Here is a 25,749-nt window from a genome sequence, read left to right on the forward strand (position 1 = left end):
CCCCTGCTAACACCTGAAGGCTCAGAAGTGAGGTGCTAGTCCAAAAACTGCCCAGAGAAGGACTCGGCACTCTTCCCTTTTGTTGCTCCTTGCTGGTCTCAGATGAGCGTGCGTGTGTGCGGGGGGCACGTTTGTGTTTGCTTTTCAGATCCTGATTCCAAGCACTGAGCTCCAAAAGCCAAGATGGTGCATCCCTTCTCCCATCATCCCCAATAGTGGGCACCGTGTGGGCCATGTGAAGCCGTGGGGACATCCCTGCATGTCCTGCACTGGAGCGAAGCATGCATGGGAGAATGAGTAAACTCAACTTCAGGCAGCCTGCATGGAGCTTACTGCCAGCGGTGTCACCTGAGAAAGCTGGGGCTTGCCTCGTGCTGTGCCCCAGGACAGTCCCCTGAGGCTTGGGCAGGGCAGAGGCTCCGTGGCTGACTGGACATGGAGGGTTCAGTGCTGTCCTTCAGACCCAGCTCTCCTTGTGAATCTCACTGACAACTAAAACCTGAGCCTGGGTTACAGGCTCTGCATTCTGCCTGGTGCCAGCACTGGGCTAAGCGTGGGGCTGAGTACCACGGCTCGAGTGGGGCAGCGCTGCCCAAGTCCCAGAGCCCAAGCTCTGCCACCCACAGAGGAAAGCAGGTCTGAAGTTTCACATTTTAGGTGACAAATTTTGTTGCAGGGGAAAATGACCACAACCTGCAGCGAATGCCTGACCCTTTGTGCAGCTAATGAGAGGGGAAGCTGGCCCATCAGCGTTTTAGCTGTGATGACACAGGTTAAACTACAGGGTCAGAAGACAGCTAATTATGTACACAGAGCTACCCCCATGCCTCTAGCCAGCAGCAAGCACTTGTGCATCTAAACTGGTGGTGCCTTAGATCTGTTGTAGACTTGAGCCTCCTTGCTTGTGCACCCTAAAAATACCCTGGGTTTACAGCACCCCTCCCTTCCAGGGAATTAAATGCAAAAAACCTGTGCTAAGAAAATGTTAAAGGTGGTCAGCTAAGCAGGCACCTGTGAAAGCCAGGCATATCCAGGTTCATCGCTGATCCTTTTGGACTAAGACAGCAGCTAACCCTAACACTAACCCCAATCCTAACCTCTGTAGGCAGAAAATGGGAATAATGCCACTTGTGACAGGCCCTGGGCAGAGGCAGTGCCCACTGTTCCCCGCTCCTGCTCATGTTTACGCAGCTCACTTGCATGCTGAGCACAGCTCCTGGCAAGGGCTCCCTCCGCTGCAGGGCAGCGTGGTTGGGGGTGGGGAGCGGTGGGGAGCGTGGGGGGCATGCGGCCCGCTGCAGCACCCTGAGCACGGGCACGGGGCCGCAGCCTGCAGGAAGGCACTAGCCAAGGCTCTGATGCACTGGTGCTCACCCAGCTGGAGCTGAGCCACAGCCCGTGGGCAGCCTCTAGCCCCTCGTCTGGGCTGCGCTCGGGGCGTGCGGGGCTGGGCTGGGTGGCTGCAGCACACGCTCAGAGTCGAGCAGGGGTGCTGGGCACAGGCGAAACAATGTCCAAAGCTTTTGCACAAACAGGGCTGTGCATTAGAGAGGAAACATCAGCTGACAATCACGGTCAGTCAGATGGTGCTGGACAGGAGCAGGCACTGCCATTGTCCGAAATGCTGGCTCAGCGGAACGGGGACGAGCCGGTTCCCATTTAGCGCAGCCAGCCATCATCCCCATGGTGCTGCCACTGGGGCTGCTGGGCTGTGTCCTAACGACGTGGGGGCAGAAAACAGACTGAGCAGACTGAATCCACCCTGTCCTGTGCCAGGTAGCACAAAGCCGAGCGATGAGCCAAGCGCTCACAGTGCTAACACGGCTGGCAGATCTCCCCTGCTGCAACCCTGAACACTCAAGATGCTCTGCGACACCAGCAACAGGACTGAATGCATGAAGACATGGGCATATGCAATGACATGAGGACCCTCCCACCACTGACCACATGCAAATGAAGCAAGATTTGCTGTGCAGAACCTGAGGCACAGCTCTCTCTGCCCAGCTCTAGCAGGAGCAGTGCTCCATCTCCAGCCAGATCTAGGGGCTCTGCAACCTTTTGCTCCACCAGAAGGACCGAAGCGGGCCAGATGGCTTCTGAGTCTCCCACACCTCTGCTTCCACCAGCCGTGTGTTACAGCCTGGGACTGGAGCAGAGCTGATCCCTGGGGAAGGCATCCGCATGGCTGTCTGGAAAGCGGTACGGCAGCCACAGCCAGCCCCACGGTGCTGCAGGGCATCTGGCAAGAGGACTTTCCTAGCGCTGCTGTTCTGCTTTCCTGGGACTGGCCCTGTCCAGCTGGGCACCGGGCAGGGGATGCAGACTTGGAAATTCAGCACTTGGCAGGAAGTGACAAGTAAAATCAAACACGTGAATGCCCAGAGGTCTGCGTAGGCTCTGGGGTTGTGTTCACACATGGAAGCGGCACAGATGTAGGTAGTTAAGTTTCATACACGCTACGGGTAAAAAAAAAACAAACTAGGACAGACAGACAAACACGGAAGAAGCACAATCAAGACCACACAGCCGGCCATGCACACTGGGGAAATTCGCCTGGTGAGCACCCAGATCAGGGGCATGGGCTCAAACCCTCCAGTGCCCACCCAGGCATGCAGATCACTTCTTGGAGAGGGGGAAGGATTCTGCCACTCATCACTGGTGACCTGGTGCAAACAGTAACGGCCTCTTTAGGGTCTCACTGCCTGGTCCATCTGGGTGAATGCACACAGCTCATCACCCACAGGCTTGCGAAGGGATTCCAGCAGCTCCAGTAGCAACTGAGACCTGCCGGGGAGATGTCCAAGGAGCTCTGCCAGCAAGGACACTGAGACCTGCTGAGTTGTGGGCCAAGGAGCTCTGCCAGCAAGGACTACTCCTGCAGCAACCATTAACCAGTTTGGGAGAAGGTGAGGGGTCAGTTTTCTGTACCCTCATTTCCCTACAGCTGTCTGAGGTCAACACTTATCCATGGTTTAAGTTTGTGTGCCAGCAGTGACTTCCCTGGGGACACCGTAAGTCACCTGCTGTGGGTCACCAGGCTGGAGTTCCTGCAGCTCTGGGGTGTCTTCCAGAAGGCAGCACTGCTGTCCTGCTCTCTTCCAGGCCTCCCCTTCCTGCTGCTCAGCTGAACCCCAGCCTAGGATGGCTGCATCATCTCAGGGTAGCAAAGGCGTAAGATGCTGCCTCCCCTGCCTCATGGGATTTTTGCTTCAGAAGGTGACCTAGGGATACTCCGCCGCTGGGAAGTCGTAAACCTGCCTGGTGCATCAATTGCACAGGGGGAGCTTCTGGGGCTCAGAAAGGGCATGTTGCTTCCCAGGGTGGCAGCCGGCTCAGCCCACCCTTGCTGGGGTCCCTCCCCACGGGGCCAAGTTGTGCCAAGGGGGCCCCATCTCTGCACAGACCTTGCTGGATTGTCCCCTGGGCAGCCTTGACAGGGGCACATGGGCTTGTCTGGGCCACAGTATGAATCCCATGGAAGCCCGAGGGAATTTCCTCAGTCGTCACCTACGAGCAGCAGCACACGACATCACAGCACAGGGACACGGACATGCTACCGGGGCACACCAGGGCAGGAGGGGGACACTCACATGCCAGAGCAAGCACCGCTTCCTGCTCTCAGCCAGCTGGGGCTGCGGGAGAGCGGGAAGCGGGACCAGCACCGGCGCGGGGAGACAAGGTGAGTTTGCTATGGGATGAGAACATGCTCACTTACACAACTCGCCCACCCTCCGGAGGCCAGAGGCGGTTCTAGACAGAGCAGCGCGGACATGCAGATGGAGAGCAGGAAGAGAGGCAATGAGAGAGAATGTTAGCTCCAGTCCGGGGCGGCAACAAGACGGAGAAGAGCGAACGGACTTCATCACGCTGCCCGAGGCTGGCACGGGGCCGAGGCTGAGCGGCGCCGCAGGAGCCCAGCCACGCCGTGGGGCCCGGGCACCTGGGCAGGGCATCCCGCGGCAGCGCGCACAGCACAGCGGTGGCCCCGCAGCGCCAGCAGCGCCGGGCAGAAAGGCTTCGCCAGCTGGGGTGGGTGGCTGAGCCCTGGGGCAGCTTTGGGAAGGGGCTATCCCAGGGGCAGTGAGGGGACCCGGGACATGGCCAACACGGGGCTTTTGGGGCCAGTGAAGGTCGGGACGTTCTGCACTGGCTGAGGGTACGTCCGTGTGTTTACTACGGGAAATGGGACATTCATAATTGCATGAATTCAACAGCCAAAGCCTGAAGGATTCGACAGTGCTATTTGTAACAGCTGGGAGGAGAGGGAGGAGGAGGGGAAGAGACAGGGAAGGGACAGGACAGAGATTGGGGAAGGGCAGAAGAGGGAGGGGAAGGAAACAACATATGCATGAGAAAAAATGCCCCACAGCAAGAACAAGAAAGAGCGGCAAATACAGTTCAACATCTTTTCTGACTTTACCCAATAGCTGCGTGAAGTGTTTTGCTTTCATGAGTGTGAGAATAACAGCTACGGCTAAAGGTCGATGCAATATTATTGGGGCCTTGCAAGTGAGTTAGTGTCTCCCAGAGGGGATAATCACAGTGCCTCTGGTACGGAGGCTTGCTTGCTTCTGTTGCTGAGGTCTCTGCTGCGCCAAAGGACTTGCCCAGGCTGGCAGGGGAGAATTCTGCATTTGTAAGCAGGTGGGATATGTCGCATCTCCTCACAGGAGCAAGAGAGACCTTGCACCCACTGCCTGGGTGCTGGGCTGCTCTACCGAGCTTTCTCAAACTTCATCTTGTGCATCAAAAGATCCCTCAGCTGTGGCTACCAGGAGGGAGCAGGAAGCCTCATCTCACCTAAGTGACACGGCCACCTCCTCTGAGCAGAGACTCCTTGTCTCCCTGCTCTCCACTGCCAGGGCCCGCGCTGTACCAGGGGCTTCCAGCAACGGTTCGGTTTCGCAAGGTGGCTACAAACGTCAAATGACCACTGCTTCTATTCAGAGTTTCGTCCCTTTTCTGCAGGTGAAGCGGCTGCAGGCAGAATGGGAAGAAACGGGCAGGAGCTGCGCAGAGCACACTGCCGTGGTCAGGCAGCCGTGCTGCTCCAGGCAGGGTTTGCTGGGCCAAATGGGACTGCAGGTGGCCAGCATTGTTGGGTGGCTGCCACATGTCACCCAGCGCAGGGCCAAGGCTGTGCTGTTTCAGCTGCAGGATCCAGCTCGGCGCTGCGCAGCTCACAGTGGAGACACTAGGGCAGCCCCAGGGCGGGCTGGCTGGCCGAGAGGGACTCGTGGTTATCCCCTGGGGAACGGCAGGCACCTCCAGGGACAGTGTCCCCACAGTGTCATGGTGACCAACCCGCTACGCTGCAGGAGTGATGTAGAAGAGCAATAGGACTTCTAAACACACTTGGAACACTCTCCCTCTCGTGCTTCTCCATGCAGGAGGGTCTCAGCCTCCAGCTACATTTTTTCCTGGGCAATTTTGCAAATGGTGCTGTAACTGGGCTGCGAGTCCTTTAGTCATGACTGCTTGCCTGCCTGTGCTCTGCCACAGAACTGGGAGAACTGGGAGCAAACCTGGGTGTCAGTAAACGTTTACAATAGGGCCAGAGCATTACCGACGTAAGAGCTGCTATGCCTTAACTAAATGTTACATCTCTTGCTGTGGGAAGCCTGTTTTGTCCTCCTCTGATCTCTTCTTTGTAGGAAAAGGAAATTGAGGGCTAGTACCCGTAGGAGACTTCCAGCCTCCTCATCTGTTGCCCCTGGGACTCTCCAAGCCAATCTTTCTCTAAGCTCTCACTGGAGTGTGCACAACTGTGCCAGACTGCCTGCAGAACTGCTCCGAGGTAGCAAGCAGGCCTCTTTCCATGTGGTTGTTTTACCTTCTGTTTGTTGACAAAAGAACTGGAATTTGAATGGGTGCCTTTGTATTTCTCCATACAAGAGGAAAAGCCCTTTTTCTGTGACTTCCACTTCTAGTCTGCTAAAGCCTGAAAGAACAGCCCTTACGGCTCTTCTGTGCTTGGGTGATAACCACAAGGTGGGACCTTCCTGGAGCTAAACTCAGCAATGCATGAACCTTCAGGCTTTAATTTTTCCCTTTTTTGGGCCACTTTGGCACTGACACAGGCTTGATGGGACCCAGAGCTCTTCTTATCGAGGTCTAGTCAAACCCCTCACGGCTCTTCCCAAGTCTCGCTCTGGACAAGCATGAGGCAGAGTCATGGTTTGCTCTTCTACTCACTCAGAGGGATGAGTGGATGGGCTGTGATTAGTAGATGTTAGTGACCAGATGAGGTGAAGCCAGCTGTGCTTGCTGTGACATTGACACATGCTGAGACTTGCTACCCACAATACCCCTGTCTCCTTGTAGGCAATGCACATCAATGGCAAAAACAGACCCCCGCCAGTCACCAGCGGCAGGAAGCACTGAGCTGGTGTCAGATCGGTGGGTCACCTTGAATTGAGCGGAGCGTCTCCCTGCAGTAGGTAGGTGCTCTCTCAATTGCTACATTTTTCACAGCAGCCCCTAGAAACTTGCTTTTCCACATACCCAGCCTCCATCAGGTAATTTCTAACCAGCCTGTGTTTCCCCACTCCCTTGCTGGCTGCTGAACCATGTCTACGTGGAAAAGCTGCAGAGGTGGACTGGGCTCAGGAGTGCCCCATCCTCAGCCTGACATCCTGCGGTGAACACTGGGAAAATGCCATGGCAACCAGGAGGGAAGAGCATCCTCCAGCCCGCTGCTCTGAGCTGCCAGCAGAATGTGTGGCGAGCCCTCCTGCCACCCGGGAGCCCCCACCACAGTGCCGGTGGCCCCGCTGCAGTACGCCTCCATGAGCAGCAGCCTCCTCCCACGGGGAATCCATGAAGCGAAGGATGCGTTTTTACAGTTACCTACAGAGATGCATTAAGCATCTTTAAATCCAGCTGCTGCAGGAAAGCAGGACGGAGACCTGCCAAGCCTCCATCACGGGACTGTAGGTTTGCCTTCCTCTTTGGTGGCTGCACCCAACACGTGAGAGGCGGGGTGCTCAGGGGACCCACTCGGGGGCTCACAGGACAGCATGCTGCTGTGAGCACCAGCTGGGACTTGCTGGCTTTGCGGCCAGTAGCAGCCTAGGGGCTCCAAGCAGGGCTGTAGGGATGCCCTGCATGGTGTTGCCGAAGGATGCTGCTGTCACCCTGCTCAGGACTCTGCTGCTCAACTGGAAGGCCACCTCCTCTCCAAAGCTCAGTGCAGTACAAATAACTTCCCGTATGCCCCAAACTCCCTCTAGGGAAGACGCTGAGAAGCGCAGATCTCAGCTGGCCTCATCAACACCCATCTCCAGCTTTTCACCAGCTCTCCATGGACAATTCCCTTGACGGTGGAAAGCAAGCTCAGCTCTGCTTTGTACATGAGTTTAGACACCATGAAAGACAAAAAGCCTACAAGGAAACAGGGGGTTTATCTGCAGCGGCTGAAAGCTTGCACCAGAAATGTTACACCATTTAACTGAAACAGAATTAATTGATGAGTTTATATAGAAAGAGGTAGCTTTACCCTAGGAGCTAAATGCCTAAAGGGCTTATTTTTCTTCTCTCTCTCTTTCAGATCTGTAGAAATACAAAGCAGTTGTGGGTTTCCAGAACAGCACCTGAAAAACTCAGTTTTGCATCTAAAATTCTGCTTCACATGATACATTTGGCACATTCGGCTGTTGCTTAAAGATAAACAAACAAGCAAACAACAAACAAACAAACAAACAAGAACCCTTTGCAAAGCACCCTCTAACCCAGGTTCTTGGCTGTGTTAGCTGGAGCCCCAAACTGGAACCGTGGTGACACTTCAGATGCTTCTGGCTTGAGTCAGTATGAGCTCTCATTTAGCTTTACGGGCTGGCTGATCAGCATCGCACCAGCCCTGTCAGCAGAGGTGGGAGGTTGAGATCTGAGTGTGACTATGTGCAATGAGGAATGACACAAAGCCTGATGAGGCTGGATGGCCATGGCCAGTCACAAGACAAGGGGACACTGAACACAAATGCCATCTCACACACGGTTCAACGTTGCACATTTAATGCGTGAGTCACCCTGAAGCGCATGAGTTCAGCCTCTGGTACTAATGCAGTTCTTCAGCTGGCATTTGCATCGCTAGCTATGACTCACTGGATCACTAATCAGAAACGTACACCTCTCATTAGTTAGCGTCAGCTTTATTGTGGTAATGGATGCCACACAATGAATCCATTTCAGTGTTCAGCAGCAGCTCTGAGCTGCGGGGTCCTTGCACTGCTCCTGCTCAGTGGAACGACTGCTCGGCATCTGCTGCTGCATGAGCTCTGTCCTGGGAATGGCTGTGAAGTTCAAGTCAGAGAGACGCTAAGACGTCTGGTCGCTCTCCTGCAGCTCAGCTTAGCAAAGGCTGCTGTGTGTTGGGACACCGGATCTTCAAGGATCCCGTTCATGTTAAACATGAAGATGGCTGCTGCTGGTCTCATGTCAGCCTTCAGAGACATGCTCTATCAAAGGAACGGTCAGGGTAGCTCCCAGCGGAGCAAAGTTCCTGCGCCCCCAACTCAAGAGTCATCGCTTATTCCCATGGGACAGTACAAATGGAAGTTGTCACTCTGCTGCCACTGTCACCGCCGAACTACGGCGTCTCAGTGAGGGCTGTGCGGAAGGCTGTCTCAGCAAGCGGGCACACTACTGCTTTGGGAGCAGAACCTTCCTGTGACAGCACGCAGTGCATGGGCACAGCAGCGCTCCCCTCCCCGTGCTCAGCCCTGGCCGGTCACACGGGGCCTGAGGAGCGGGGAGGATGGAATAAATGTTGTCTCTAGCCATTGCCTTAGCTCTGACCTTATGTTCTCATTCTCAGTATTTCTTGGCCTCTTTCTCAGTCCCTCTTGTCAAACGTCCTCCTGTGGAAGACCATCTTGGAAGGAGATACAGCCAGAGTTAGAGTTACGGAGAAAGCGGTTTGTGTCTTCTGCTCCTGGGGTCCCCAGCCGGGACCCTCACAGACCTCTGCAAGAGAAACGCACCAGGGCCTGCCCTACAGCCACCACGAGCAAAGAGAAGTTACCTGCTCTTAAGTGTAACTACTGTAAATTCAGAATTTAATGTGGTTAGAAAGAAGCTCCAGCCAGGAAACTGGCCACCACAGGCAAGCTGCTCCGCCTGCTTCAGCAGCAGCTGTAGCCCCCGGGGCGGGGGCACTGGCAGCTTGTGGATGGTTCCTGCAAGGGCACCTCATCATCCCTGAGGTCCGTAGAACTCCATGACACTGCTGGCTCTAGGTAAGAGCTTCACAACCCTTCCTGGAGCAGAGCTAAATGTAAGAATAATAGAAAAAGCTGCAGCATCAGGCCACAGCCCTCTGGTCCTCCAAGTGCCCTGCGGAGGGACTTGGGCAGGCTCTGGCTACAGCACCGCCCGGGCTTGCATGAGCAGTACCCTTCAGCTCCCGAGGAGATGCTTCAAGGGTGATCCTGGCTGGCAGCAGCGATCATGCCAGCACAGGCCCACCCTCCTCCCTAGCAGCACTGCTATAAATTTAGGGGTGGCTGTTGTGGGAGGTTTAGGCAATACTGTCGTTCTCAGGACAGGCCCAAGGACTGGAAAATGTGTCCTGAAATGGGTCATCTAAGCTTATTTAACTGCTCCTTACATTATTTTCTGAATTTACAGCAATTTCATAAAAGAGAGGAATTTTCACAATGAAGCAGAGTGGCTGACATCATTAAATATTCTATTTACAGCTGACTTCTTGGGAAATATTTCAAGTCTTTGACATCAATTGGGAGCATAAAAATTTCAGAGATGAAAGGCCATGACTTTCAGAAAAAAGAATGAGAACATTTAACTCCGCAGGACAGCTGGAAGTGCCAAACACTGGGTGGCAGGGTGGGCAAGGAGAGGAAGATGGACTGCACTTCCCTGGTGCAGGTGGGCAGGGTCTCTTACAGAAGGTGACATGCATCAGTACCATGTCACAGGGCAGGAGCTCCAGCACGGTCTGCTGCTCCTGGGAGAGACTGGGACGAGGACAGCACAGGAATCAAGGGGAAGCAGTGGTGGAGGACAGGAGTGGGTTAAAGAGAGGCGGAGGATGGAGAAGGGGAGTCTCCTAGAAATGGGGGGTACCTGCACATCTCTGTATGGGGAACAGCAGATCAACCATACACAGTGATCTGGATGGACATGGGAAGCAAGGGAAGGAAAGAGGGCAGGCAGTGGGGGCACTCCGTTCGGACTTCACACAGGTGTTTTTCACTGCTGGCTCTGGAGACCAAAGCGGGCTGAGGGCAGACAATTCAGCAGCCCCTCCATGGCCCCAAAACAGGTCTCAGCCAAGGGCTGATGCCTGGCATGGGTACACTGTTGGAGATGCCGTGCCTGGTTGCCATTAAAAGCTGATGACGCCCATGTTCTCTAGTGTCACTGAAGATGTGCACAGTCAGTGCTTTTTAGGAGAACGAGGCTTGGCGTGCCTGGTTTCAGAAGGGTCCCCAAATGCAGTTAAACTAAGTGCATTCAGCTCAGGACCCCGTGGTTCCCGACTGAGCAGCGCAGGGAGAAGGGACCACATGTGAGCCACCGGTCTCCAGGGAACGGCCATAATCTGCATTTGGGGCTAAGCCCAGACAGATAAAACTGTGTAGCTGGGCAAGATTATTCCACACTGCACCATTAACTGGGAGTTGGGTTACCTACTGAGAGGTGGGTCACTGGTACAGCCAGGCTGGCACTGCCAACACAGGCACCAGCAGGGAGATGTGAGCCAGCTGAAGGATGGAGCTACACAAACACTCACTCCCCTGGGGGTATGTCAGGATAGGACACTTTGTCCCCACTCTACAGCTTGAAATGTCACCAGCTGTGCTAGCACCACGTGGACTTGTAACCCATCACGGTGATGATCTAGTTAGAAAAACCTTTCCAAAACAAGGGCTCCCCTTGGCTCAGAGCTCCCTGCTGAACTGGCACCTCGCCGACCCCCAGCAACCGCCCACCAGTGATGCCAGTGGAGCTGCTCACTGTGGCTTTGCTACTGCGGGAGGTGTGTGGCTGCACCCTGAAAGGGTAGAGCGAGGTGGGACAGTTTGGTTTGCTTCCTGCCGTAACTTTCCATTTCAAAGCCTTGCAAGGGTTCACTCTCAAATCTGGGGCGCTAATTTAGAGGTTTTTCGTTTAGTTTCACAGTTAGGTGGGTAAGTCAGGATGAAGGCGTGGGGCAGAGGGGCTGCTGCTGCCATGGGGACAGCAGCTCGGAAAAAAGGCTGGGTGCCAGCAGGTCAGTGTGTAGCCTGGCGCTGAGGATGTGGGGCAGTGCAAGGGACACCAAGAGGTCAGCGCTGCTTGGGGAACGTAACGGTCACAGCTCCAGCGTGGCAGAGGGAACCGGCGTCTCCTCAGTGCCGTGAGGGTGAAGGAACCCACACAGGGCTTTGTAAGAGAAAAGAGGCTCCTGCATGTCCTGGGGTCCCTGTGCTGTGACCTTTCAGATCTCCTGGGCTGCTAGGCTCCACGCAGGTCTGTGTGGGGAGGAGAACAAGGGGTGAGAGGATCTACCATGCTTAGCGCTGCGTAGATGCCTCTGAGCTAGCAGCCAACTCACCAACCTGGAGATGTGTGCGACCCAGTACTGTGCTCTGCAGGACACAGCTGCTGTGAGCACCCGTGGGAGGGATGCCCAGCCGCACCCCCTGCCTGGAGCCACGTGTAAGACCCCCCAGCTGTGCCCTGCCAAAACACCTCCCTGCAGGTCACCAGAACTTGCTTGTTCCAGAAACCTCGCTGAGCTCTGCCTCAGCGAGCAAAGGTCGGGGTGGTGCTGCTGTGACCTTTCTAAGGGCTGTCACAGACCACCCTCATGACAGCTCCCACTCAGCCGTGACTGACCAGAGCTCTAATACATAGTCTGACAACATTTGGAGATCCTTTGAAATGAAAAGCACTAGAGAAACACACATTGTTATTAATTGTTCAGGAGCAAACATTTAGAAGTGAAACCCACAACTAAATACAGCAGCTTAACAATAGCATCGAGACAGAGGAGGGACATGAAACAACAGGAAGGCCATTTAAAGGGAAAAAGCAACAGTGAGAGCTCGCTACGTGTGCGGTGTGTAGAGAGGAGCCATGAACAAATCACACCCACTTCTGGAAAGCATGTCTCAGCATCGTCACCTCCCATGCAGCTGAGAAGTCCTGACATCTCTGAAATGCCCCTCAAAACACGCCCTGGATTCCTCGGCACAGTTACACTCTGCTTATGTACCTCCCCGTCCCCCTCACGGACGCCTAAGCCCTGCACCCCACCCCCACCCCTGGCCAGCGACCAGCTTCTTACCGTGCCGCGACCACAGGTGACTTCTTCCCGGGATCTAACGTGGACCCGGCTGGTTCCTCCCCCAGTGATCGTGTATCCTTATTCAGTTGCTGTAGTCGGGAACTTAGCTCACTGATCACAGTTGGCTTGTCATCATCAGCCCCATGGATTGGCCTGCTCTCCATGGGGTCCCCCCATAGCTTGGACCTTCTCTGAAAGAGGTAGCGTGGCCGGCCAATGCTGGCTGATGCCAGAGTGGCCGCATGTTGCTGGGAGATGAGCTCGCTGTCCGAAGACTGCTTCAAAAGTGGGTCCCTGAAAGTAACTGGCCCCTTGCTGAGCTGGGACTTGAGTTTTGGCTTTGGAGGCACTGGTGGCTTCTCGAGTATAAAAGTTTGTCCATCCGCAAAGGAAGTGTATGTGTCAGTAGGCTCCCCGCTTTCTGAGGACAACGTAGACATGCTGGAGACCGTAGAGATGGTGCTTGTGGTCTCCAGGTGATGGTCACTTGAACTTCTGGTGTCCACCTCTTCCACTCCCGAGTCTGCAGCAGACTCTGGGGCTACGGGGGCATCAGAGGGCTTCCCTGAGGGTGTTCCGCCAGTGGTAGAAGGTGCTACTGCTGCCGCTGGTATGGATGGCGTGCTAGGCGTAGCCAGGTGGCTGACTGGTGTGCCAGGGGTGGTGACCAGTACCCCGTTCGCAAACTCATCTGGTGGAGGCACCAGCCCTATCTTGGCCAGCTCCTCCCTGGTCTCTTCGTCACTTGAAGACAACTGAGCTGGCGGGAGGGTAACCGTGTAGGGCTCCACTTCTTCCTCCGAACTCCCTTGTCCCAATGTCTTGTCAGAGGCTGGACTGACTGGAGGCTTTCCCACAGGACTGGGCTGGGTCTCTGCTTTGGGCGACTCTGCTGGCTCTGTGCATGCTTCAGGGACAGCTGGTTTCTCCTCTTTTACCTCAAGACCTATCTCGTCTTGGCCATTACTTGTGGCATGAACCATGATGAGGCCAGCGGTCTTCTGCTGTGATGTATCCACTATGCTAATAATCATGGACTTCTTGTCTTCTTGTTTTTTCTCCTCCTTCCCAGGTGTTTCTGCTCTCACCTCAGTTTCTTTTCTCAGTGTGGACGGAGTCCCCCACGGGCCCTTAGTGGGGGCCAAAGTCCCAGAGTCTGTTCCGATTGCCCCTTTGCCTCCAGGTGAGTACGCAGGGGACACTAAACTCTCCAACTCCCCCCTCTCTGGTTCTTTGGTTTGGATGTCCACAAACAGGGGTGCTGCTCTGTCTGAGTCTGGGCTGTGGATCGGGGTGGGCGACCGGGATGGGACTTGAGTTGAGAGGGCCCGTTCCCTTGCGGCCAGCGCAAGCGCCAGTGGTGAGTTTGGATCCAAGGGCTTTCCTGTTAGGGGGTGGATGAATGTTGAGGATGAGCTGCTAATTAATGGCTTTAAAGCTGAGACAGGGGAAGGCAGTAGTACATCTCGGCTTCCTAACAACCGCTCATCGATAGACCTGGACTGCTGCAAGGATGGCATGTCGCTGCTGGGGGGGCTTCCTTCGATGGCCCCAACCGAGAGGAAGACAGTGGATTTCCGCCTCTCATCCAGACGACGGTCTCTGTCCTTCATGACTCCAGCAATGGCAGTGGCGAAGGGGATGCTTGTGGCTTCAACCTGAGCAATGCCAGTGTGGTGCTGATACTCCACTCCACTCAGGCGATGGCTCCTGCGGGTGGGAGAGGGCTCCCTTGTAAAGCCTCCGGTGATGGCCAGTGCTGCTCTCTCCTGCGCATCCTCCACTTGCAACTGCTTCACAAGGGGACTCTTCTTCCTCTGCGGCTTGGTGGGAGCAAACAGGCTGACATTGAACTGACCCATGTTGGCATAAGGGTTGTCAATCACTCTACCCTTCCTCTTCAGCTTCTCCGGGGGGGTTGCAGACGGGCCAGGCCGAGGGATCTCTGTTGGCTCCACGGGAAGATGAGAGGAATCCTGTAGGATTATCATGGATCGGGCCCTCTTCTGCCTTTCAGGGTAAGGAATGGAAGTCCTCGCCTGATCATACATCTCAGCTGCGCTAATGACCTGTGGGAGTCCATGGAGTTTAGCCTCTAGGCTTGGCTTAAAGCTTGATCGTATGGTATCATAGGCTCTTCCAGGGGGCGGAGGTGGAGAGAAGGATGGAGGGGGGCCTGTGTCAAAGTAATATGGAGAAGGAGGTGGGGGTGGGGCTGTCTGAGGTGGTGGTGGAATCCCATGTCCTTCCCTAACAGTGTCTTGCATTGATGTGCTCCGAGGAAACTTCCCATCTAGCAAAGAAGCAGCAAGTTTCTCGTCTTCACCTGGAAAACAAGAACAGTGAAGTCAGAGAGGACGTCTCCAGAGAACCCAGAGTGCAGCAGTCACCGCAAATTGGATATACGACATCCCTTTCTTCCCCCCACCCCAGTTCCTTTCCGAGGTGACTTTTCCCTTCATCTTTTATTTGCTCCGTGTAAGCGTTTGCAGTTCGGCCCTTTGCTCATGTTCACTTGGCACGGGAGGATGGCCACAGACTCTCACCATGTCTTACATTGTTTTAAATCTATCAGACAGTTGTGCCCAACACTTTCCAACCGGGCTGAATGCTCTGCAGACCAACGCGACAGTGACAGAATTGAACACTTGCTCGATCAAACCTCCCGACACCCAAGTGCCGATGTGCGAGACAGCTGAGCGCAACCAGGCTGTGCAACTCACAGCAAACAGTGCCATCTCCCAGGCGCGGGTTCTCGCGCTCTCCCGCTCGCTCTTCTTGTGTCACACTCCCCCCTTTCCCCCGAGGGGTTACATATGCTTCAGCACGCTAGACTGAATTCAGAAGCAGGGTCTATCCCAAACTTAGTTACATGATTCAAGAATTGGAAGTAGCCAAGGAAGCCAGATTCTCTCATTCTTACTATTAACTTACTACCTGGGTGCACAGTGAAACTTTTTTCAGGTACTTGTAATACTCAAGTGAAAGAGTACGAGAATCTTGCAAAGTAAAGCAATAGGAGGAAAAATCCATTAATATAGCAAGTACTTGTGTGGATGAGAGTTAACCAGCCTAGCCTGCTCCAGCCTTCTCCACCAGCCTGCCCCTCTTCACCGAGTCCCGCTTTGCTATGCTCATCACTTACTTGCCATATCTCCTTCTTTTCAGTCACAGTTCAGCAGTTTTCAAGGTTTCAAATTGCTCTTGAGAGAATGCTCAAGATGGCAGAAAGCCACGTTTTGGCACAGCAGCACATTGACCACCTGCTTTTTTGGCTCTAATGCTTTTTTCTGTAATGTCCACCAGCATTCAAAGTGCTTTGGCAACTGTGCCTTGTATTACGTTAGCAATTTCAGCAAATGCCTGCAGATGCAGAGTCCACTGGGTTCCCTGGAAAAAGGGAGCATTTTGGCCAGTGGGCACCGAACTTTACATCTCGTCACATTGTTCAGACTATGGCTGTGTTCAAAGCCATGCTATTTTTGCTGAACGCAGGCTTGGGGATTTTTAACACCAAGGTAGCATAATGAACTGGAAGCACGAAACAAGTTCAAAGAGAGACTGAACAAAGGTATGGAGGATGCACTTTTTCTGGGCTATTATGTGCACAGAAACCTCTGAAATGAAGACACAGCTGCCTGGGTGAGTATTCAGGAGAAACCTCCTACCACTGCCCTGTTTTCACTCTTTCCTGGGCATCCGCTTAAGAGCAATGCTTGAGACAGGATCCTGCACTAGATGGAGCCCTGGTTTGGTTCAGTGTAGACACTGACCTGTTTTAACAGTGTGAAGATCCAAAAAAACCCCCAAAACCAAACCCCATGCTTTTATGCTTATTTGTATTTCTCGCCTGGGAATGGCCAAGAATTGAAACAAGGAAATTTATGCAGCACTGAGCTCTGTTACCAGGCCCAGACTGTTACAGAACATGGTCTAGTGCCATTACAGCTTGTCTTACGGATGTGCTGACCATCCTGTAGCTAGGTACCACTGTGTCGAGTGCAGAGCTATTGCAGGAAATAAAATTTGAAAGCAGGTTCATCTTTCTTCGATCTCCGGATCTGCAAAGAGCAGACTGGCCAAGTGGCAGCCAGACCAGAGGAGAAACAGACACCAACAGTCACTCAGCTGCTGACCATGAAGAGTTACAGATTTAGTAGCTCCTGTTCTACCTGCTGGGGCTTCCACAAGCCTCAGCAGCACACAGCCCCTCCTGTGAAGTTCTTTTAAAGTGTTAAAAGCTAAGTATTTCAAATGAAGGAAGGGTGAAGGGGACAGATAACCTAAATGTATTCAAGGCATGGGTATTAGTTTTTCTTTTATTGTACATACCTGCTTCTGTAATTCTTTGTTTTATTCCCTCTATCGCCCACCTGTTACTTTCCTCTGCCATAAGCACCTGTCCTCTGTTTTTTCTTAAATGAGGTGGGGAACACTATGGAAAATGATATCCAAAGCACTACCAAGTTCAATGACCAGCTAAACATCTCAAAAGGACCTAGAAAGGAATGCACCAGCAGGGACTCCATGAATTTCAAGGACAGACACAAACTCCCACACCTGAGAAGGAAGCACCCCTTGCAACTGGACAGGCTCGGGGCTGGCTGACTGGGAAGCAACTCTGTGGAAAAGAACTCGGGGGGCTTGGTAGGCAGCGAGGTGAACATGGGCTGGCCCTGTGCCTTGGCAGCAAAGGCCAGCGGTGTCCTGGGCAGCGTGAACAGGAGCAAAGACACCAGACAGAGCGAAGAGGTTACCCCTCTCACTCCCACTCATGAGACCACACCTACAACACTGCTGCATCCAGTTTTGCAGCCCCCAGTACAAGAAATATATCAACAGCGTGAAGGGAGTTCAGTGGAGAGCCACCAAGATGGTCAGGGCTGGAGCTCTGGCTCTGTCTGGAGAGGCTGACGGAGCCGGGCTTGTTCAGCCTGTGGTAGGAATGGTTTTTGGGGGGACCTAACAGCAGCCTTCTGGTACCCATGGGAGGTTATCAAGAAGATAAAGCCAGGCCTTTCACAGTGGAGGACAAGAGGCCATGGTGGGGCGAAAAGAAGCAATGGGCAAAACCGAAATGAGAGGTTCTGACTGATAAAAGGAGAAATTTTATGATGAGGACAGTCGAGCAGCAGAACAGGCTGCCCAGAAAGAGTGTGCAGTTTCCACCCTTGGAGGTTTTCAAGGCCATACTGGATAGAACCCTGAGCAACACGATTTGATGTCATAGCTGACCCTGCTTTGAGATGGAGGTTGGACTGGAAACCTCCTCCTTCCAACCTCAATCATCCTTTGATCGTACGACAGAATAACAGTGGCTTCGTTACAGTCCTGGTTCCCAAGGTTGTAGCGGGAATAATACCTGTTCCCTGTGAAAATGAACGTCTCCTATTGCTTCTCAGCAAGAAAATCAACACTCAGGACAGATCACTGATGGGAGAGGTGGGAGGAAAGCAAATTCTTGGCAGGCTCTTTCCTCACTACCTGCAACTCACCATTTTGACGTAGCTCCTCTGCTCGCTGTATCTGCGTGCTTGTCATCTGAGTCCTGCATAAACAACCACATCCACATACTCACCTGCCTCTCCTCCTCTCGGTGCAGCTTGCTCGCTCCCTATATTCTGTTGACGACACTGCCTCAATACTCAGTAGTCGGCTTCCCCATCCCTCCTCCAGCCTCACGGATCAAAGGCACATCTAGCCCAGCGTGCTGCCTGGCAGTGGCCAGTAATAACTGCCTGAGGAAGCATATAAGAAGGCAGCAAGCACCAAGTGCTGCTTCGCCCCTCCCGAATACTCTCAGCTTCCAGCAATTTGCTGATCAAGAGCTGGCTGAGTCAGACTGCCTTTGTCTTTAACCCTTGGTGGACTTTCTTCTTCCAGATGCTTGGCCCTGCTCTTTGAACTGACTCGAGTTTCTTGCGCTCCCAATATCCTGCAGCAGTGGCTTGCCAGCCCCGCGTGCAGAATTACCTCCTTTTCTTTCTTTTGAAACTCTGTCAATCAGTTTAATTTGATGCCCACCTGGTCTGTAAAGACCTTTAACAAGGCTTTCTGTGAACTGTGTTGCTGTGTTATTATGTTCTCTTATTCAAATCTTTCACTACCCATTCCTACTGTGATAGCGAATTTTGTAAAATACGGTCTTCGTGATAGAATAAAAGGAAACTCCTCACTGATGTTTAAATGTGATCATGCTGGCAAAATGAAACCTCTCCCTTAACATGGAGAAGCATCTGTTTATAGTTAAGCATAAGACTAATCACTGCTGAGTTTTATTTACTGTCTGTGCAGGATATAGCTCTGCTCAGGGAGTCTCCAAAGTTGAGCAAAAGCAACCAGTAATCCTTTGGGAGCAGGCTTGAAACGTGATGTCTTGATTAAGTACTGAATTTATGGGTTGCGTTCAATCCTTGCAGAGCAGACTGGACCCTGCACAGATCCCTGCAGAGGTAATGAGCACACAGCTGGACAGAAATCCCCCTGCTGAAAGCAGTGCCAAGGACAAGGGTCCTCCCGAAAGGCAAGGGACCAGCTACAAGACTGGTGAAACCATCCTGGCAGTTTTTCACTTGAAATGGAGAAATAATCTATATGAGTTTGTCTAAAATGCTGGCAGCTGAAAGCACAGCGCTCTTTTATCCAACCCTATTCCTATTGACTGCAACGTCGACAGTTCGTTACTTGTAAATATATTCATTTTTCACTTTTATCTTAACACTTGCCTGTTGCTAAATGCTGCGTTGGGCAATGGGCAGGCCTCGGCCCAGGGGATGGGCAGGCTGCAGGAGAAGGAGCCTGGCCAACTCCTGCAGCATTCAGAGAATTTCTACACAGTTCAGGGGTACCCAAGCAATAGCAGAGCAGCCCTCCACCAATGCGCGCATCCACAGAACAGACTATCAGCCGACAAGAAAAGTCTCCACTGATGAGCCTCAGCCAGACTCTAACATGCAGCACAACACTGGGGGAAGGCAGTTCCTTTAAATTTGTAGCACCTGAACTACATTGCCCTTTCACTCCCTCTGATCTCAACCCAGCAACTACGCTGTTTGCCATTCCCCTGCGGTGCAGGACACACAGGGTGTCTGAGCTCTTTGCTTCCCAGCACACTCTGCCACCAGCAACCAAGCGCTCTCGCCTCCTCTACACCTCACACCGATGGTCTGCCAGATGAACGAGAAACCTTGTGAGCTATTCCAGGTTCTCAAGAGGGATGGTGGAGGTGAGAATGAGCAATGAGAAAAAGATAGCATCTGTCTGTCACAAATGGCATGACCCTTTGTGTGCTGCCCGTGACCTCCCTCTGTGCCTGGTCCATCTTCCATGTCCACAACTGGAAGATTAAACTTCAATGACAAATAAACAGACATGTCCCTTTGCTAACTGCCATTGAGATTTCATCTCAGTTCTCTTCAAACAGCGTATACTGTGTCTTCGTAGCAGTAGGGTGTACATGCTTCCTACAAAGAGCAACACAACATCACCAGGATCAAATGATGGAGGTGGGTGCATGCAGGGATAAGGAGTCTGAGTCAAAACAGAACCTCCAGTGACCAGCAAGGACCAGCAAAGAACCCCATCTCTGAGCACCTAGACTAACTGCTCTGAAATGAGAACCACGCTCCCTGATGCGCACCCGACGCGCAGCTTGGCAATGTCACAGGTCTCATGGCAACACCCCTTCTGCAATTCAGAGCATACTCAATGCATTATTAATCTCTAAGGAAAACACAAAACCTCTCCGTAATGCTTTTGGGCCTGTTGCCATAACAGCCTAAATCCCTGTGAGAATCTAACTCTGTGCATTAATTTGGGCTAGCTAATGAGGTGGCTCTCTCCAGAGCACGCCCTACCGTTCCCATCCTTGCTCTCCCTGTGCAGGGATGGCAGAGCAGCTCCCACAGCCTCCCCTAAGCTAGAGCAGAAAGATGCCAAGTGCCGTGGCTTTGCTCATGTCCGGAAGCAGAAAGCGGGTGCACATCACCATCCTCTGGTACACGGGGCTAGCATCAGCCCCAGGCAACAACAGAAGCAGCAGGAGGAGGAGTAAAGCCCACTGCTCTTCAGAGAGCAGTGAAATAATGGTACTGTTGTCCTGGTTTCAGCTGGGACAGAGTTCATTTTCTTCTTAGCAGCTGGTGCAGCGCTGTGTTTTGGATTTAGTATGAGCACAATGTTGATAGACACTGATGTTTTAGTTGCTGCTAAGCAGTGCTTACTCTAAATCAAGGACTTTTCAGTTTCCCATGCTCTGCCAGTGAGCAGGTGCCCAAGCAGCTGGGAGGGAGCAGAGCCAGGACAGCTGACCCAAACTAGCCAAAGGGATGTTCCATGCCACAGATCGTCATACCCAGTATATAAAGCCGGGGGGAGTTGGCCAGAGGCTGCCAATTGCTGCTCAGGGACTGGCTGTGCATCGGTCAGCGGGTGGTGAGCAACTGTATTGTGCACCACTTGTTTTTTTACATTTTACATTTTTTTTTTGTGTGTGTCTGGCCCCAACCCCCCTGCATTTTATTCCTTTCTCTCCCTCTCCATTTCAATTATTATTGTTGTCATTATTATGTTGATTTTACTTCAATTATTAAACTGTTCTTATCTCGACCTACATTTTACCTTTTTCCAGTTCTCCTCCCCATCCCACTGCGGGGGGGCGGGGGGAGCCAGCAAGTGGCTGCATGGTGCTTAGTTGCTGGCTGGGATTAAACCTCGACAACTGCGCTGGCTGCTATGGCACAAAGCTTAAATTGCAGCTAGGGTGAACATGAGAACCTGCATAGAGAGGGGAACATTGTGAGTTCACCCAGGATCAGGGAAGGACTGTCCCGGAGTGGGATGGGGGGGGCTGCATGCTCCCCCTCCGCTGGCAGAGCAGAACCCCAGTGCCTTTCTGAACACCAAGACACCACTTTGGAAGGTGCATCTGCTGCTGGCAGCCAGCGCCTGCAGCCTATCGTGTTTGACATGGGGATACACACTACTTCTATCCGTGCAAAACCACCATCTACATTATCCTGAATTTGCTCAGGGGAGAGACTTAGTGGGTACCATGACAGTTCTGCAGACTTTCAAGTGTTTTTAACTTCTGATGCTGGAGCAGATGGCGTGGTAGCTATCTTGGAAGCCTGACAAAGATTTTCTTTTCTATCAGCCTCCCCACTGCAATGCATTTCTTTTCTTCACATTTTTGTCAAAATAATTCTTCCATTCTGCTTTCTTTGCAGGCAGCCGAAGGTTAACAACCTTGGTCTCAAGAAATTTTTAGGTGCGAACATGAAATCTTTTGATCTTTTATCACAAGTCCCTGGGAAACGAAACCAGCTGTGTAATATATGCAAATAATTCAGAGCATTTCTTCACCAAAAAAACAAACCAACCAACCAACCCCTGCTTATTTTTCATCTAGTTCCTTACTTTTAGTAGTGATTTTTATCATGAAGTCAACTGACTGTACAGCGTATAAGCCTGTTCATTGTGGGAGTGAAATGACAGCTCAAGAAGGACTTCTAAAACAAGCCAGTTGCAACCCAATTTCTACTGTTTGGCTGTTTTCTATTTTAGCTTATCTGGAATTCCACAAAAATTAGCTGGTTTCTAAAAGGCAGCTGAAAACCTGCTTTTGATGTGTACTGTGGCAGGCAAACTGGAAACAAGAAGTTGCTGTCCCCTCCTCAACAGGAATTGGTCCCTTTCAGCGCAGACAGACACATGCCATCCTCGGACTGAACATCATCAAAAGCTACATGTTATTTTTTGCTGCATTTATTGTCAGGTTATGCTTGGATGCTGTGCTCGTGACAGCTGCATCGGCTGGTCTACAACAGGGCATCGCCAGGTCTACTTCTAATCCTCCCTGATGCAGATTAAATTTAGTGTTTCTAATCCCCTTGTTGCATGGTGTGTGTAGCTGTAACAGCTGGGAACCCCGTGCCAAGGATCAGGGTCTCCATGCTCTAGGTTCCGAACAAAATAGATGTACATGGGACATCACACTCTGTGCTCATGAGCATATAAACCCTACACACAACCCAACAAACCTTACCGTCGTATAAACCCTACAAACTTCAAATCTCCCTTCTCACAGTTCTCTGCATACAGAGATCCTTGACAGCGCACCTGCACGACGAGCATCACACAGCAAGGTGTGGGTTTAGAGGGACTTCCTGAGTCATTGACTCGGCCTTCACCAGCAAAAAGGAGCTCCTCACAGGCAAGTATTTCATATTTAATGTATACTTTTCCAGTTTATGATCTATTACTGGGTGAAGATGCTCTCTCACACAAGAGATCCCATTTAATATGCTGTTCAGCTGTTTGTGGCTTGATTGAACCTTGAACAACTTCTGCTTAGAAGCATCTTTCCCAGGCACCAAGGCAGTCAGCTCTGCTCCCTTTCTACCACGTACATTAAAAGTACTGCAATGCATGAGCAACTAATTAATGCCTACATTCACTTCCAACACTATCTCATCATCTGCTTGGCCCAGGTTCTATTGCAGCTCTTCAGAATTAGGGGAGCTTGCTGCCTGCAGATTTCATGGCAGGACAGCAGCTTTATCAACACAGTGTATAAATACACACCAGGGCAGTCCCTTAAACACCCACTCTTTTTTTTTTTTAAAGATTATCTCTCCTAATGTGTTTTTCAGATAAATCATACACACATTTTATTATCTCCAGCTATCTACTACGTTCAGATCAATCTCATTTGGCACTACAGGTACCAACTGCTCTCGTATGAACACGAACGTGAGGCACGTATGCACAGCAATTCTCTGTACGTATATTAAAAAGTACATTTTGAATGCTAACCCTTGCATTTTTCAACTAATTTTTGCATTCTTGCTGAGATTGCGCTGCTCTCAGCTGTAGCTCTAAGCAGAATTTACCTTCTACTCACTTATTTTGTGTGTTAAGACAATCTGTTTTGGCATTACCATTACTATCAAATGATGCCTTGGATTTACTTAAAATTAACCCTTGCCACACAGCACACCACCTTTCTCTCTGCCCCCCAGGTTCTCTAGCTGAGTGGTAATGCTGTCTCCCCAGCTCCGACCTGCACAGCCCTCAGACCTTACGAACACTGTGGCTTGGTGCTACCACCCAGATGAAACCCACTGATACACAAAATCAAGAGAAGAAAATGAGATGCTCATACTGCCATTGTGCCACCAGCCCTTGTTCACTCTGCCTCATCCTCCCGTCTCCTTCTTCCAGCGTATTTTCGGTTTTAGCTGCACCTTAAACCTTTCGGGGCTGCGTCTAAAGATCCTGACATAATCCTTAGATGACTGCCTGTTACAGACCCTGTCCTGTTTTTCCTTAGAAAAATTTCAGTTGTTACCTGCTCCACTGCCTCAGTCTGTGACAGCTCATGGTCACACACTCACCACCCATGTGCTCAGCACACTGGGTGTCCAGCCCAGCCACGACCACGGGCAGACAGAACATCACCCACCGATCCCTCATTAGCCAGCATGGAGGGTGGGAGAAACTCCCTGCTCCCTGACAGCGCTGTAAAGTGTAAAGACACTGAGAGAGCAAGGGACCTCTGGAGGTCTCCAGCCCAACCTTCTGCTCAGAGCAGTACCAGTGTCAGCGTTAGAATAGGCTTCTCAGAACACATGCAGCTTTCAAAGCAGAAATCATATTAAACATCCTCTCTTCAAAGATCTTCAGTTACAAGCCAGTAGAGAGGGCGGAGTTTTTCCTGCCGATTCCTGTGCAAGCATGAATGCTCCACGGGGATGACCTTTCCTCTTTAGGAAGGGATTTCCCCCCAGTTTGCCTTACCTACAGATTTTGTTCGTGGAATTCCTTTGCGCAGTGAAACATGGGGCTTCTCAGCTCCCGCAAGGACCCCCGAGTGTGCTGCCATACCCTGGCGTTCAAAGAGTGACTGGAAGAGAAAAAAAGGAAATTACCATTCTGGACATCAGCGAGACTCGGCTGAAAAGATGCCACACTTCCATCTCAGTCCACCTGATTCTTCTGACTAGGGGTGAAGCTGCGCAGCCAGGACTGCCACAGCCCCCAGAGGGGAGGCTTCCCTGGGGGCAAGGATGGGTCCCTTCCTCACCTCTACCTTCAGCAGTCCCTATTCTGTGCTGCCCCATCCCACGTGCCTCCAAAACCTGCGCTATTGCTCTTGGAAGGGTTAACCCTCCCTCCGTCTCTCCCCTGCCTGCTTCCCCTCTCTGCCTGCTCCCCTGTCTTGCTTGCCTGTTCCCCCTGCCCGCCTGCTCTCTCTCTGCCTGCCCGCTCCCCCTGCCTGTCCTTCTTCCCCTGCCTGCTCTCGGGTACTTTGTGCCCAGAGTGGGGTGGCACAGCGATGCCGACTCCAGCAGCAGCCTTCCTGCCGTGGGAAGGCTTCACTCAGGCCAGTCTCAGAAGCAGCCTGTCCCATTTTACCTCCTGCTCCAGAAGCTGCCTCCCACCGCCTGCAGCACTTTCACAATCCAGACAGCCTGGAGCTGGCAGCCCCACTCCTACTCCATCCATGCTTCCCCTCAGAGACGGCGTTTTTCTCTTGATTCCTCCTAATTTCCAGCTTCACATCCTGAACACTGCACCCGGACTAAGCTCTCCGGCTCAGCTTTCCACACTCCTTGAGATCTGCTCTTATGCCCTCCCCATGGCAATCCCCATACTGGTGAGCAAGTGCCAAACAGCCTGGGTCAGCTCCTCCACCACCGCCCCAGCTCCTGCTCTGTGTCTCAGCCTTTGCCCAGTATGTCCCCTTCCGCCCCCCTAGGGAAACCCGCTTCCCACCATGAGCCCGTCATGCTGGCAGTCAGCATCTGTCACAGCATGATGTGCCCTTCCCTCTCCCACCGCGAGCCCTCCTCTCTCACACTGATTTCTGCGGGCGTGATGCGCCGGCTTGTTGGTCGCTGCTTCACAGTGGCTGCCCTAGAATCTGCTTCAACAATGTCTGCTCTCAGTGCGGGCTCGGCTGCTGCCAAAATCTCATCCAGTTTCTCTGAAAATCCAAACATAAAAGCAAACAGGTTAGTAAGGGCTGCCATACCAAGGCAGGTCCCCTACGACAGGCCCATCCCCTGCGGCGTGGCTAAGCAGAAAGCGAGGGTCCCTGCAGGGAGAGCGCTCCCCAGGCCTGTTGAGCATGGAGCTGAGGAAGCTGCTGCTCAGTTGTCTCCTCCCCAGCCAGTGGCTAACACATGATTTTGGAGGTGTTGCTGGAGATGCACCGGCTGGGCACCCCCTGAGCAGCCTGCCTGACCCCTGGGGTCTGACCTGCCAGCACCCTGGGGGACCCCTCCGAGCTGTGCCACGCTTTGAGGAAGCCTTGATCCTCACATTACAAGAGCAAATTTTTGCCCAGATATATTTTTGGCATTCAGAATGAGACCGAGTTCCCCTAACTGGGTGATGAGGGTGTGGGCAGCGGCTGCAATACGGCACATGAGAAACCCAGGTGCTGCAGCGAC

The 25,749-nt window shown here is 52.5% G+C and overlaps 1 protein-coding gene across 3 annotated transcripts in view; it reads right to left on the reverse strand.

Moving 5' to 3' along the window:
• SHANK3 (SH3 and multiple ankyrin repeat domains 3) overlaps positions 1 to 25,749 on the reverse strand; it is a 369,137-nt gene that overhangs the window by 12,495 nt on the left and 330,893 nt on the right. For all 3 annotated transcript variants that reach the window (XM_080390963.1, XM_080390961.1, XM_080390962.1), the window contains 3 exons: positions 25,153 to 25,280; positions 24,092 to 24,197; positions 12,293 to 14,618 (listed from right to left, as the gene is read on the reverse strand). In XM_080390963.1, the coding sequence (XP_080247089.1) occupies positions 12,293 to 14,618; positions 24,092 to 24,197; positions 25,153 to 25,280 (2,560 nt within the window). The remainder of the gene's footprint in view (positions 1 to 12,292; positions 14,619 to 24,091; positions 24,198 to 25,152; positions 25,281 to 25,749) is intronic.

The sequence above is a fragment of the Falco punctatus genome (assembly GCF_963210335.1).
Source record: "Falco punctatus genome assembly, chromosome: 6".
Classification (NCBI taxonomy): domain Eukaryota; kingdom Metazoa; phylum Chordata; class Aves; order Falconiformes; family Falconidae; genus Falco; species Falco punctatus.